Genomic DNA, 15,899 nt, shown 5'->3' with positions numbered 1-15,899 from the left:
GGCAGGAAGGTAAATGACTCCCAGGCAGCCGACACTGCAGGCTGGGCTTGGGAGAGGACCTTTGGCTGCAGATGATGCAAACTTGAAATACTTGGCTTCTAACCATGGTGTATTTCCATGGCACACAGACCTCCTTGACAACCACCCTGATGTCACTTAACATGGGAGGCTGCTGTGATTATATACTAACCACTGAGACAGAAATTTATTAACCCTCCTATAATAACAGAGCTTTAAGGTGTCCCTTTTTATCACTCTCCCTGCCTATCTTGCAGCCTGTTCCCATCCTCTGTACTTATTTAACATCATCTGTGGCGAGCTTTTCCCCTTGATTTGCAATAACTTATCATCAGACTGTGAAATTTATTTTTTTTTCCTCATCTCAGCTCTCCTGGAATTCTTCCTATTTCTGCCTTTATAAACTCCTTGTTCTGAAGTCCTCTTCGTCTCAGGCACCTAGGAGACAATATGTGTTTTTTCAGCCTTTTTTTTTTGATTTGTGAGCTTCTAAAAATGTGAAATGAAAGTTCCTGCTGTGGTACAGTGTAGTTAAGCCTGCTGGCATTAGGCTTACTATTCATAGTTACCTTTCTCTGACCTCCTAGAAGCAGCCTGAACTCTATAAATACTGGTTATAAAACCGTGCTTGTAGGCATACAAGTATTATATCAATTCCAACGCCCCAGAGACAACAAAGGACACCCAGGATGCAAACATAATCAAAACCACCGAATCTAAATGTAGTGTGAAGAACTAGAAAAACCCTCAGACAATCATACTCATTTTATTAGAGGTACTTTGTACGTGTGCAATATGTGGCTACTTTTTTTTGGGACAAAGGGTCAGAATTTTCTAGTAGATGGCTATGAGTACACTTCAGATGATTCAGAATGTAGGTGCAAATCTGGTAAGCACATATGAAGCTTCCCTGAACATCTCCGATCTATCAAAATGCATCACAGAATTATTTTCAAGATATCCAGCCCACTCCAAAGTCTGATTTGACAGAACCATCCCCAAACTCATTTGCTTCAGTAGGGGTGATTAAAACAAAAAAGTGAAATGTTCACAGTACTAATTTTAATCATATTATCAGTACGTCTACAGTATCGAGACCCATTTTCTTCAGAAAATATAGTCAGGGTCAGTGACAGCGTAGTTCAAAACTTCTGCTTTCCTTCCAAAGCCATGTCTGTGGACATAATCTCATCCACCCATCCCCCGAACTGCCTCTTCCCAAATATCTGCAAACACTGTGAAGATGTATGGCAAATTTCCATTCCAAGAAATACCTTCATCAACCTTATGGAATACTGGGAGTTCTATGACAAGGTGAAATTCTCAGCAATCAGAGGCTACAGTGCAACTAATAAGCACGCTGCTCTTTCATGAATGCCATGGTGAAATAGCAATTTTGGGGAGACAAGAGATATTGATTTGGTTATGGACAGAAGGATGGCAAGCAGCACAGATAGTGAGCACACCTAGTATATAATCAGGAAAACCTCTTTTCCTTTGCAAATAATTTCTGCTCACGTAGCCCTTTGCCATAGATTGCATCTGAGGTGATGAATCTGTTTAATTCCAATGATCTCAGCATGGGACACTTTGGGTATTAATTATTAATTAACTTCTTCCACTTCTTTGCCATTGAATAGGTTAAAAAAATGGTTTCTGCATTGCACGCTTAAGACACAACCAATTTTCATCCTGAAAATTCATGTCTTCTCTTGCACTTTTGCATGTCCAAGTGCGTCAAGGGAGGGTCAAGTCCTCCTAACGAAGAACATGAAAATTAACTTCTTTTGACTTTATTCTTTAGGGAATGCTATGTAGAAAATGGAAACAAAATGCATAAAAAGCCACACTACTGGCATTTTTCTACCAAATTCCGTATACCCAGACAGTGGTCAAACCCAACGACTGTTTTTGTAATTGAACTTCTTGGCTTTCAGCAGTGAATGAGCTAATGATCTTAGAAGATTTCAGATTTTGTGTTTTAGCATTGCAGTGGTCTAGACAAAGTCTTGAACATTTATATGTCAAATAGTAAAGCTCTTGTTGATGCTACAACGTGCTGTGTAGGTGCAAGTTTCATTTCTGGATTCCTGCTTGCTGGAGGATACATCCTGTTGTTTCAAGAGTGAATGTATCCATATCATTCCATCTTGGAAATTGCAGAAGAGTTTGGCAGAGCCTTAAATGTAGTAACGCACTGAGTGAATTAGAACCTGGAGCTTTTTAGAACCAATTTTGGGACACTAGGAATGGAGAGAAAATATTGCATGTAAATGTAGTAGTAAAGGTTTGCAGTAATGCATATTTCTCAGGGCAAATTGTTAGCTTGAGATCTCTATCTTGGATGCTGAAGACCAGGCACCCAGAGTGATTTGACAGAGCTCTTAAGCCCATCCCTCTGCTCAAGTCTGAAACTGAGATTCTTCATTTGGGGCTTGTAAGTCTGCTGTCTGGGTTCAGCATTGCCTGGGCAGCGCTGCCTGGTCAATTTGATGCGTGGGCTTTCTCCTCTCTTGCTTTGTAGTTTTACAGCATCACCAGATGGCTGATAACTCTTTCAATTTGTGTTTTAAAAACCAGAATAAACATGAAATCACTGTGCATAGCCCCAACCACCTCCCCTGCTCTGCTGCTAATGCAGATGTGACACAGCAGCAGGATTCTCCCCAGCCAGGAACACAGTTACTTCCACCGAACACACCCAACCAAGAACGAAACTGAGGTCTGAAATCCTCCTTATTTTCCATCTGTCATGCCAATCATCCCGCTTGCTGACATCTTGAGAACAGCATGAGGGGGATAAACGAATCTGTCGGGTAGCTCCAGTGACTTCCCAGGAATTATATCACAGGTGAATCTAATGCACTGCATCTCTAGTTACAACTGCTGATCCAGGAAAAAAAAAAAGGAAAAACACTGGAATGCCTGGGAAAAAAAATCAATATCACCTAACAATAGTCTCCAGGCTTCATTATAGTGATAACAGATGGAATTTATAGAATTGATGGTGGCTGGACTTCTGCTCATTTCAGCTGTGATTCTGCTGATGTTCTGCATTGTGGTATAATTAGACATACTGCGGTGGTTTTAAACCTAAGTACAAACACCAAAAACCAGCCCTTAGCTGGTTACAGGCTCCTCACCTGTAGCTGAAGCGTCCCAGTAGCTGTCTGTACAGAGTAGCAGCTAATGGTGGAATCCCAGGTCTCCTTCACATCCACATAAGACATGAGACACTGTGCCTAAATGCTGTGTTGGTGTCATTGTACGTTTGTAATCCTCACAGGCAAGTTTCAGACATAGAACTCCTTGTTTCCCAGATTAAAAAAATGTTCTATACATGGTCATTCAAGCTGCTTGTCTCACGGCAGAGACTCTATCCCATGGTTTGGGTACAGGATGAGGACTTGAAAATCTAAAATTGTGTCAAGGCCAAGAAGACTGGTAATTATCCAGTTCCAAAATTATTAGAGCAATAAAAGTGTTAATGAAGTTTTAAAAATCAGAATTCCGATCTATTCTGCAAATTGCTCTTAAAGCTTAATACCCTTTCTATTTTTCTCTTTCTTGTCTTCCCTTTGTGGTTTAGGAGCAATTTGCTCCTACACCGAAGTGTAAACATCTGCCTTTGACAGAAGGAAACTGCTTGATTTGGTTTCAGCAGTGGGGGATTTTGTTTCACTAGAGCTTGGAGCGATGATGACAGATGTTAGCTCCCGCACCTGAGACGCTGCACAAAGCAGTTCTGAGACAGCCCGTCAGATCTACACACTTGCTAATCAAGTCACAGAGAAAGTGCTAAACTTCTCACTCCTAAAGCACAGCAGGTTTGCTGCTAGACTTCTAATTGAATCCTCCACTGACATTTTTCGCATTCTCTTAGGCCTTTGTAGTACAAGACGCTGAGAGGTAAAAAGATTTTGTGGATTCCTTCTGGAAGGGAAAAGAGACAGTGAATTTTTTTTATTTCTATTGCCATGACCATGAGGCATCCCCGATTCTCACTATGAGGCTTCGTTGGCTTTACGCTGGCTCTGGGAGGAGAGACGTTACCTGACCTGGCAGAAAGCGTGAGTGGTAGAGCAGCGGTGATACCTCATCTGGCATAAAACTTGTCAGTACGAAATGAAGTCATAATTTTTCTTTATTTGAATTGGCAGCGCGAGTTCATTCTGGATCAGCACTTTCATCACGTGTCTGGCAACATTTCTGACAGAGTATTAACAGCCCTACAGTGGGATTTACCAAGTTGTGGAACCACAAACTTATTGTTTGAGCTTACTACTTTGACAAAAAGGCAGGGAGCTACTGGGTGGTGGTTTTTACCAGGTTCCAGAACACTCCTACCCAGAGCTGTTTTCTAGTTAGGAACAATTTCCTCTCCCATGAAAAAACCACCCTCAAAATTCATATCTAACCAATAAACCCCACTCCAGTACAGAAAATCCCTGGATTAAAGGTTCATGTTTAACTTTTGACACACTCCCCCAAGCAAAACCTTTTGTGTAAATGGGAAAAAGAATCCTTTTGTGGTGTACAAAGTCAACAAGGCATAAATCACTACTTTGTTCTGTTGCTAGACATGCTCAACAAGAAACCACCCCCAGACCTGTGAAATTCTCCCATTAATCCTACCAGAGTGATTACATCTAATACTCTCGGGACCAAGAAATAATGTTTAAGCATACTCCACCAACTAAAATGTAATATTTTCCTAGTTGCAGTAAGGATGGTGTTAAGCACTGGCTCAAATACTTGAATTAAATGACTTTACTTAACTTTTAGCTTTCTCTACCTCATTTTCCAAAAATGATTTGAAAATAGAGCAGTTTAAAACCATAACATAGCTTCCGAAGAATAGAAGGGATTGGCTAAAAGTTTAGTCTTTCAATATTTCTGTTTCCTAACGAATCCTTGGAGTAAACAAGCACTGTTTCACCCAGTCTCTGCAAAGCACTTGCCTTTTGTTTCAGACCCAGTACACTCGGCTGAATGAGGTAATGCCTCCATCTCCTAGGCCAGGAATGTATTCAGATTGGGCACTGAGACAGGGTAGGAGAATAAAACCTGCTCTTTGGTAAACACAGGGTGAACTTCAGCTCAGCTTCCAGATTGCTGTGTTCAGAGGAAAGAATTAGGACTGCTTGCCAGAACACAAAAAAAATCACTTTATCAAAGTTTAGCAACTGATTCAAAGCTTCACGTAAGTGCCCTCAAATACATTCAAAACACATTACGCATACATAAATGTGTTTTAAGTTAAGACTGTCTTGTGGCCAAATTGCAACGATTTGAGTGAGTCAGTTAAACACTACCCTGTCCTCCGTGCAAATACTGGTTTTAAATTCACCCATTTAGAAGCAGGTGCTAAGGCAGGTTCTGACTGAGCTACAGCAACCCTCTGAAAAATAAAAAAAAGAACCCCTCTGCACAGCAATCATCAAAACACAGATCTGTTTCACCAAAGAAAGCTCCTCCGCATTCTCTGATGTGACGCTGAGTTCAGAATAATTTTCTTTGGACACCAAAGTCAGACAAGCACAATTTTCAGAAGTACATTAAATAATATTTATTGAGTCTGCAATTTCAGTGGCAAAGCTATAATCTCGGTCCTAGCTATTCACACACTGTGGCACCGAGCCCTCATGTTCTTACACCAATTTAACGAATGAACAATAACATGGAACATCATAAAGAGGGGATTTGGAAAAAAAACCCTATACTTTCAGTTTTGAAAACTGAATGAAATCTTGTTCTCATTCACAAATACATCTGCCTTCTTGATCAAGCATAGTAAGTTTTTGCAGAGGAACAGACTTGTCCTCCTAATGTTTGGGAGAAGGCATGGGACGGTTGATCTGAAAGAAAGTAAAACTATGAAGAGCACTGAGAGCTTTTCCATACAAGCGCAGTGACAGCTGGATGGTTAATGCAGACTTCAGACTGCCAAAGAACTCCTCACAAGAGGGAGGGATGCTCCCAAATATCCAGTTGGGAAAAGTCCCTCTTCTTGGGAAGCTTTTGTGTCTGGGACTGATTCTGTGGGTGCATATGGTCAACAAACCATCGAGAGCCTGTCTGCAAAATCTTATGGCAGAGGCTGTTTGCAGTTTCACCATGGTGACCCTTCTGTATAGCAAAAAAAGGCATCACATAATATACACAGATCCATATTTACAGAATAAATGACAAAAGAGGAAATTAGATACAGTGATGTTTATGTCCAGGCATTAACAAACAAGAAGATCCCTTGTCTCGATGCAGGGGTTATTCACAGTTCGTTTAAGCAAGTCCTTTTCTCTGCACATGGCTTCTCTTGTTTCACAAATGAGAACCAGCAGGACGTCTCACTGTAACAAACAGATGCTTGCTCTCCCTTAAACCATCGTCATAACCTTCAGAGAGGCAGGTTGGAATCTCCTAATCTTCTTCTTTAGTGCCTTTGAAGCTTTGATGCGACAGATTTTGGGCACTGGGGGAAGAGGCTTGGAAGAGACCAGGACAGTCCCCGATTGTCTGACCGAACCTTCAGGCCAGATCAGCTCACTTTCATCCCCTTCATCATAGTCAAGAGCAAGGCTGCTACCGTTACTGCTGCCATCCGAATCGCTTTCACTGGACTCACTGTCCCCAAAACGGTTCATCGTGAAATCGCTGACCTCCCCTTCACTGGTCTCTGCGATGGTGGAGTGAAAGAGGGAAGCACACTCCGCAGAGTACTCGGAGTGGTCTGACTCACTTCTGGCATAAGCTTCGTGGCGCTGACTCTTGGAGCGAGCCCTCATTCTGACAGTGCGCAGGACGCCAGTTCTCCTTGCCGGGTGCCTCGGTGCTCCCAGGCCAAAGCCACTGGACAGGCTGGTCAGGTGGGCCTTGGCAGAGATCTCCACTGTGGACTGCCACTTGCGCTGCTTCTTCTTGTTGCCCGTGCAAGCTGCTTCAAGGGAATACCTGGATGGCACGGTGGGGAGCCTGAACTGCACAGGGAACAGGCTAGACTCAGAGCATGACCTGCCTGTCACATCACCAGAATACGAAGGTCTCCGCATGAGGCTCTTTGTTCCGTGTGGCCTCTGGGGCTGATTCCACTCAGCAGGCAGCCTGGCAGCTCCATGGACCCCTCTCACCTTCTCCATGCAAAAGGTTTGCTTCCCAGGCCGCAGCACCTTTTCACTGTTCCTTCTCTTTACCTTCACCGCCTTTGTTTTGGAGCTGGCAAACCTGACCCGAATTTGGTGAGATTCTGCAGGTACGAACTGAGCATGAACGAACTCACTCTGTACCACTCGCTCATGACCCCCAGCGTTAGCCGATTTGGCATTACCACACCTTTTGAGGGACAGCTTTCTGGGTGGGACAGCTTTAGAGTTCCAGCTGCCCGTGCTGGAGTCCTCCTGGCACAACTGTGAGCAGGATGAACTGCACTCCACGCTGCTCTCCGTTGCTTCTGCCAGAGGAGAGCCACTTGCTGCTGACTTGGCAGGATAACAACTATTCACAGCTGATGACTCCATGTCAGGCCGAGCGGATGGCTGTTCTTCATTCACACAGCGCATGGTCTCCTGCTGCTTGGCACATTCCCCCTCCGGCACCTCTCTCCGCAGCTTCCTTTCAGCTTTGTTACTCTCCAGAGAACTCGCTTGTTTTTCCAGCTGGCTACTGCTGCTGTTAATTTTCACTCCACCGGCACTGGGAGTTATAATGAGTCTTTGGTGCATTGGGGCTGGCTGGCTCTTTGTTGAAACCCACTCGCTGGCATCAGCCCGATTGTTCCCTTTGCATCTCGTCAGCTGCAGTAATTTACTGATGTAACTCCCTGGCTTGGCCTCAGTGGTTGGCCTAGTCCTAATCAAGCTGGGACCTGTCTCACTGGATGTGGGTTTGCTGGGAGGAACCTGAAAGTCTGCCTCTGGGGATGTCCCCACCAGGGAGAAAAGGGGACTTTGTAAAGCCACCGCATGAAGGGGGCTTGGGTAAGGATACACATCAATGCCATTCTTGGAGACCAAGTCGTTCTGGAATTTGGGGTCCACGCTGAGCAAGTGCACGTCTCTGGCCTGGCACTGAGGCAACATGGATTTGGGATCTGTCTCCTTCTGAAATCTAGCACCTGCTGGAATGAGTCTTTCCAAGTCACCTACATGGCAGATGAAAAGAAATAACCTAATTAAATCACAGACAATTACATTCAAACTGACTTTTGCTAAAAGTGCTATTTCACAGGCATGTACTAGCTTTTACTAGAATCAGTAGCACAAACGAAGAAAATTGTTTCAGTCCTCCACAATAACTGAATTACTTCTAGGCTTTTATTTACCTGAGCATCACAGAGATTAGAATGCCTTTTAGTCCCAATAATAAAACTCATGCCTTTGCAGGAAATTTAAACTGTGCTACATGTATGGAAGTAAACCTGTGCATATATAAAAATGTTCTAGAATGTCACAGACTAATAGGAGCCCAACCATCTAAACAAAAATAAGGGATTATTTTTATTTTTTAGCAGAGATAAGAAGTGAATCCAACAGCCAGAAAGCCTGGAGCTAAATGTCACGTAGTATTATCCAATACAACAGATACAGTTTTTGAACACTTTCTCCCCAGGACAGGATAAATACTTCCTCTGGATATATGACTATAACCCAGAAATTCCTGAAATTTCCAGCATGCAGGGTCAATGGTATTTTTTTTTAAAGTGGTTAATTTGAATTCCAGCTTTTCCTCCAACCCTTTTATATAATGTGTCTTGGAAAAATCTACAGTACTCAACCAGATGCTTTAAGAGGACTTAAGCAGACACTAGGTCAGAGTGTTTCTTAACCTCTTAAATGCTGGAAGTTGTAGTTGTTTATTCTTTTGCATTTTGCTTTAGTAAGGTATTAGTAAACAGAAGCACTCAACGCACACAGGAGAGCCCTTAAGACTCATGTGTCCCACAGGCCAAAGAGTGACGTGATTCTACTTTTCCTTAACCCAAAATCCAATGAAACCTCCGAACTGGATCTCTCATTTCATTTGATAACATTACCAGTCTCATGCCTTTCTCAAGTAAGCAACTTCTTTGAGTATTTAATTCTGGAAAGAAATATTCAGAGATTTTATTAGTAGGAATGCCATAATTGTATGTGTGGGTTTTTTAAAAGTCAACCTTAAGGATGCAGAAGAATGGACTAAAGAACCTTTACTTTGACATAGAAAGAAATCTGAGGGTAACTACTCAGGCAGATGGGAGGCTTAGTCCCTGTAGATGGCATTTATGGCCACCAACAGAGACCTCTTCACTTTTGGAGTACTGTCAAGGTTGCTGTAAGTTACATTTGACTGCTGCACCTTCCTCTAAGGAGCATCTCCTGTGTGCCGAGAGTACAGGCTGCGTTCTTGTGTGAAGCAAGACTGTTCCATCCAGACAAGCCATCCAACAGAGCACTATAGTGTTGTGTTACCTCTGCTACCAAGAGGACTGGAACCATGTGCAGTTAGCTTGGATTTCTCTGTACAACAGTGCAGACTTCAGTACCAACAAATCCTCACCTAACTGATTTCCTGGCTGCTTCATGCTACCAGGAAACCCAGGCATCAAATCCAATCACGTATTTCACTTACAGTAATTCTTTCTGTCCTGTGACAGGAAGCTTTTGAAAGGCTTGAAAATTTGGTGTTGTCTGTAGCATCCTACCTACGGCATGTACAGACCTGCTATAGCAAATGTTAGGATGATGATTTCTCAAACAATATATTTTCATAACGAAAAATTCTTCAGGAAATTGCTGTCAGTGTGTAGTGGTGCTCTCTTGTGCAAACAAACCAGGAAAGTGTCAAAAGAATGTTGTGTTTGTGGTGTCTCAGCAAGCTTTCGCCTTGCCACTGAAAGAAAAAGCAATCAGTTTGTAGCTGCAGCTACCCGTCGGGACAAGCTAAGGAGAGGAAAAGAGAAATTCCTTCCCCTCTCCAAATGATGCTTTTCTGAAGAAACATCTTGCCTCACTTCCTGCAATGTCATCAACCTTGTGAGAATTGTTTCTTTGAGACTACACCCACTACTACCCCACTATTTGTGTTTCTCACACTGAATAAAGTAAGAGGTTGTAGGCAGGAGGAAAGGAGGTGTCAGAGGGAAAAGCAAGGAGAGCTGAAGGAGGTCTGTAGCCCCGCTCCTGTACCCTACTTTATATCAGCGATCCCTTTTTCTGCTAGTCTATCTCCATATCCAAAAAAACCACCTTAGCAAAACGTTGCAAGGCAGGAAAATTTCTGATAGAACAAGAAGACTGTAATCTGAACATGGAAGCCACAAATCATTCAGCTCAGCTCCATCCCCAGCCTCTGAGAAGCCTTGAAGAGACTTGGCTTTTATGCTGTAATTTACCATCATCGTTTCAGGTGTGTCTGCACAGATAGGTACAGAACAGGTGATCTTGCTTCTGCTTTGAGCAAGCCAGAGGTGAGCTAGCTCAAGTCAAGCAGCTGTGAGAATGACTCCAGAGTGACAGGATATTTGAAATTATGCTCCCTATGGCTTCCCTGTTTCCATAGTGGAACTGTCACACACTGTTCACCATACGAACTGCACTAACACAAGGTTGTTCCGAGGCCATGGAAGGACCCAAAATAAGAAGTGACATGATGTCACTTCATAGATGGGTAAACAAGAGATCTGGAATATTAATAGACTTGTCCAATTTGTCTAAAGACATGATGCAAATTAATGGTTGATCCACTGTTAGGCTCATGACTGGTTGCTAGATAGTCAATTAACCTTTGGTGTCCATTATCCCTAACTGTATATAATAAATTATGAAAAAGGAGGATCACTTGAGTTCACACTAATTTGAATAAATAGGGCAAGGTATGTATAAGTATTATCATACTCATTCTACAACCGACTGAGAAAACAGGCACTAGGTCTGGAAGTGTCTCTCCTTAGATTTCTATAAAATCTTTCTCAGTAAAATGCACACAATCTCTGATTTTGAATTCACCTTATATTTTTTCGTATACCCCTGCACCTTCACACAAGGTATTTAAAATACTGCAATTTTTTCTGATTTCACAAGCAGGTAAATTAAAAAAAAGTATCTCAATGCTCACTACAATTTTATCTCATGAACTTAAATATTTTTCCACTTCTAAATGCATATGTCCTTGTATTTATTATTGTTTAAAAGAATCTGAGTATGGAGACAAGTGAAAGTTGGACAGTAAATGGTTTGGGTCTGTGGTTTCAATTAATTCTCACTTTGTGTACTGAAAATGAGTGCTATATATTGATTACACATTGGTTTATTAGGTCCTAGAAGTAATAACCAGGATTCTCTCCTCTTGAACGAATATCCAGTTCTGCAGTCGATTACCTGTGGAAACTGGCCTTGGTCGGGACCTGGCAGGAGTCCCAGCAATGTCTGCGCTAGCTGTAATCCGACATCCATCGCTGACATAGGTTCCCTGGTGTTGGAAGCTGGTGGTGTGCACAGTAGTTTCGTCTGCAGATTTGGGTCGGTAATCAAACACGCTGAGCCTTGCTTTAGGGTGTTGAGAGCTGGGCAAGAGACTGGTGTGGGAGGAGGAGATGGACTCACTGTACACAGAGGTACAGGAATTGGAGAGTGAGCAAGAACCACCATCGCTCAGGTCATAGAAGCCTGCAGGGTTAAAATAAACAGGAAGATATTTCTTATTTACAGTAACTAAACAGGCTCTGTAGAAGAAAAATGTGGAGAATAGCATAAATCTTTGTTTGCTATATGCCACAATTTATGATCACTTATTTGGGTAACTTTAGCAAAGGAATACTCTAATTCCACCACTTTTTTACTGGGCTTCTGAATATTTACTTAGGCCCTGGGCCAGCTTGGCACACACATGCATGCACTAGTTCTGAGTGAAAGGCAGCACCATCACGCCCACTTCTTCACTGGAGAACATCTTTGGGGTTTATTATGCAACTGGTGTAAAATAGGGCTGTCTTACGCTGTTCTAACTTGTGCTAGGTGCATACAAGCACAGCTTGGATGGGAAAGTAGAGTAAAACTAGTCTGTGATCAGAGCTGCCAAGTCTATGACAGCTGGAATGTCTACAGGCAGGGAACGGAGGCTATCTTCCCTCTCCAGGTCTTGCGATCATCGCCAATTAATTATGGAAATATTAAAAAAGGCCCTGCATAAATTCAAGATAGCAATTTTTATTATTCCTCTCTACATAAAGCAAACAGAAAATGAAGCGGTTTCCTTCTGAACTGGGTCTATGTGCCTAAGTACACAACTCCTGAACCCAAACACTCTACAGAAACTTGCACCTTTTATACCCACTCTAAGTACCAGGCTGCAAATCCATAAGCTGTTTCTTTCCGTGTCTCACTGAAGACTTAAGGCTTTTCAAAATTCTGTTTAAAAGGAAGTATTCCCATTGTCCTAGACTAGATAACAGAAACTGGTTTTAACAGACATCCCAGCTATACAAGCCTGCAGTACAGCTCTTTGGGAATCAGACTAGAAACCTGAAACTCAGTCTCTCTCTCTCCATGAGAGCTTTAGTCAGCAAACTGTTGGGTGGTTTTTCTCAGTGTCTTTTAATGGAGCTGTTTCATTTTTATATAAATGATCAAACATTCATTTGGCCAGAGCACTGCAGTTGCAGTGAGGTTCAGGACACTTCTTGGATTCAAGCAGAACACTAACATGGATGCTGGCCTCCTTCACTTTGCGTAAGTACTATAACCACTTTGCCAATGGTCACTCTGCACTGGACAAAGTAATTTAATTATAAATCTGTCTCTTTCTCCTTCCATTTGTGGCTAAAATGTCCATTTAAAAAAAAAAATCCAGAAAAAATACTGTTTGAGTCAATAAGCATTTTCCAACTAAGTCAACTTTGCAGGAAAATGCCCACCAGCTCGGAGAGCATGCTCTGACTACTCTCCACCTCAGCCATGGGGAACTGTTTCTGACCAAACAATAGAGAGTTTTGCCTAGCAGTTGACATCCTTCAGTTCTCCTAGCACCAAACCCCTGGGAACAAATGATCAAGTACACATTACCTGAGCTGGGTCGGCTGTCACTATCCAAGTATTCACTGGAGGTCTTGCTGACGTCCAATTTCAGCTCACTTATTCGTTGGTCTAGCTGATCCAGGTGGCTTTTCAAGCCGACATCCTGTTTCCTCAAACGAGACTAATTCACAAGTTGAGGGAAGAAGGAGGAAATGAAGAATAATCACAGTTAGACTCTCAGTGGCAACGCATGAATTCAGGCCATCTGTGCAGGACAGATTCTGCTCTCATGGAGTGTTTTACTTAACTAGGGACTGTTGCAATTGGCTCTCTGTAATGAGTCTGACATAACGGACAAGTACAAAACATTCTGTTTCTCAGTATATATTGTCTTCTGCCCAGATGAACATATTCTCAAAACTTTTCATACTGAATATACCTATTTTAACCTCTGGGTTTTAAGGTACACCTATGGCAGGAACTGTATCTCTAAAGAGGATGGCAAACTTTTAAGTAATTAATATATTAATATATGTACTGCGTTTTGCCATACACTGCCTCTGAGCAGAAGATGAGATAAATGTTATGGATTGTCTGCATGAACTCTAAGATGCCTCCTGATTAAAGGAAACCACTGTATGTAAAGATATTTCCACACAAAGTAAAGGCAGCGTACTAATTTCTGCAAAACCCTTGGCTTCGATGACATCTCTTTGCAGTCAAAAGTGTACACTGTATGAACTGTGACAACTATTTAGATGAAAGTTTTCCTTGCATGTCTCATGGCTAGATATTTCCACACATTTTATGCAAGGAGAAGGTGGCGTTCCAATTCTGCTGTGAAAACGACTGTATTTAAAACAAATGGTGTCTCAAGCTTGTGAATAATCCTTCAGAAGCTAGCAACAAGGTCCTTCGCCCACCGCAATCACTGCCCAGGCTGATCTGAGGTAGCAGCTCCCGCAGTTGCTCCCCCAGCGTTTCTGCCGTCAGCTTGGCGAGGCAGATGGCCAGGCGTTAGGTACCAGCCAAAGAACCACAGTTGGTTTCTGTCACGAACTTCTCAACGTGGCACTTGGCAAATTATCTAGCCCCAGCCACTATTTAGGCTGCTTCTAATAATATCACACCTCACCATCCATCCAACTGTACTTTACAGAAAGGTGGTCTCTACAAGTTGGTTGTAAAGGTGTTCACAGCACTTGAGGGGCCGGGTTTCTATTCAGTGATGGCATGAAAAACATGACTACGACTCTTCTTTACATGTACATTTCAGATTTAAAAATACAAGTGGTAGTTCTAATAGCATTTCCAACCCCAAATAGATAAAAAAATGTCATCTAGGTCCCTTGACTAATTAAAGTATCTGCAAAAATAAATGAAATGCAGAAAATAAAAATCGGTATATACCCGCTTTTGACTCCACTTTCCTTGTGTTCAGATTATTCAGCTTTTAATATTTGCATTTTTAGGTTTCTCCATAGCAGCTGTAAATACTAAAAGCAAGGAAAGCTAGGATTCTGGAGGTAGTGTGTAAATTATTAGCAACTGAGATTCAAGGAAAAGAGAAAAAAGACAGATAGGACGTCCTGAGTCTCACAAGACAACTGTTATGGGTGGTGACGCTGCTGGGAAGAAGAAAAAGCTATTTCTAGCATGCTTTTATAGAGAACTAGAGGAACATACAGGATACAAGAAATAAAGTCCCTTTTGTTAGCATCGCACATCTAGAAAGGCTTAAGCTCGAGAGGCTCATTATGGCTTCCTAGGAAAACCCGTAGTGATTTTCCCTCTTCCTGTTTCACATTAAAAAGAAAGGGAAGAACTGGATAATAAAGGAGATTTTCTATGCCATCTGAATGATGAATGTATGTACCTCCTCAGTATTTCTTTATTTCCTTTATGGTGAAAAAGCAAAAACATGCAGTGCCTCCTTCAATCCCACCTACTCAGGAAATCACAAAGTTTTGTTTTCACGGCTGGAATTAATTGCTTAACGATTAATGTTTTGCCAGCCAATCCCTCAGTCTGTGGTTTCTGATTAATGACAAGAGAGGCCACAAGGCTCTCAGGTAGTCAAAGATTATTTATTATACCTCCAGGTTGTGTCTGCGCTTTCACAGCATTTTAACCAACACACATGATTTACATCGTCATTTTTAACCCTTTTATGGTGTCTCACACCATTGGGTTTTCATGTTTCTGGCCGCCTTCATAGCTTTGATCTTTTAGTTAACTCCTTCCGCACTCCAAGAGCAGAAGCATTCCACAAACCATCTGGATAAGGATGACTTTTCCGGTGTGTTTGCTTGAGGTTGTTATTGCTCTGATAACCGCGCTAAGCAGCACTCAGAGCATGTTTTAAGGTTTATTGTTCTTTCTCAATTCACAAAACGAATTTTACATGAGACAAAACCTTGAAGGTGAAACCATCTGTTTGCTTTGGGCAATGCAGCTGCGAAGGTTTCTATGCACTGCACAAGGCAGGACCAGACTTTCCAAATCAACTTGTACTATCAACAGCCTACAGTTTTTGGGAGCCAAATCTGGGATATCGCCATACCACTGATTTTTCAGAAGGAAGAACACTCTCTGAAAAGTAGGTTGCTTTAAGTCAACACAAATTGTCACCCCAAATCAAGGCACCTAAACGCACTGGTCACACTCAATAGTTCTTCTCAGCTATTAATCTTTTCACTTCAGTTAAAGAGGGGGTTGATATTTATCGGTTAGTAGATAGCATCACTTAACACTGCTTCTCTTCTGCCACAGGGTTGATCCTGCCAGCACTGTAGCAACTTGCAGCTGCCAGAAGAGCCCCTGGCCACCAAAAAGAGCCACTGTCTGGGGCAAAAAAGGACGTGATTGCTAGGGGCAGCAGAAAGCCCACATCCT

At 42.3% G+C, this 15,899-nt stretch overlaps 1 protein-coding gene across 1 annotated transcript; it reads right to left on the bottom strand.

Annotated features, from left to right (window-relative positions):
- Window positions 1–6,147: 6,147 nt before the first annotated feature.
- DACT2 (dishevelled-binding antagonist of beta-catenin 2) lies at window positions 6,148–13,185 on the bottom strand (the record flags this gene model as incomplete). The annotated part of the gene is made up of 3 exons (XM_010073920.1): window positions 6,148–8,155; window positions 11,370–11,657; window positions 13,053–13,185. Coding segments are annotated over 3 exons (2,181 nt in total), but the record flags the coding sequence as incomplete, so codon positions are not given.
- Window positions 13,186–15,899: the final 2,714 nt, after the last annotated feature.

Source organism: Pterocles gutturalis, unplaced genomic scaffold, assembly GCF_000699245.1.
Source record: "Pterocles gutturalis isolate BGI_N339 unplaced genomic scaffold, ASM69924v1 scaffold49842, whole genome shotgun sequence".
Lineage (NCBI taxonomy): Eukaryota > Metazoa > Chordata > Aves > Pterocliformes > Pteroclidae > Pterocles > Pterocles gutturalis.
The sequence above is the reverse complement of the archived record's forward strand: the minus strand, read 5'-3'. Positions and strand labels throughout refer to the sequence as shown.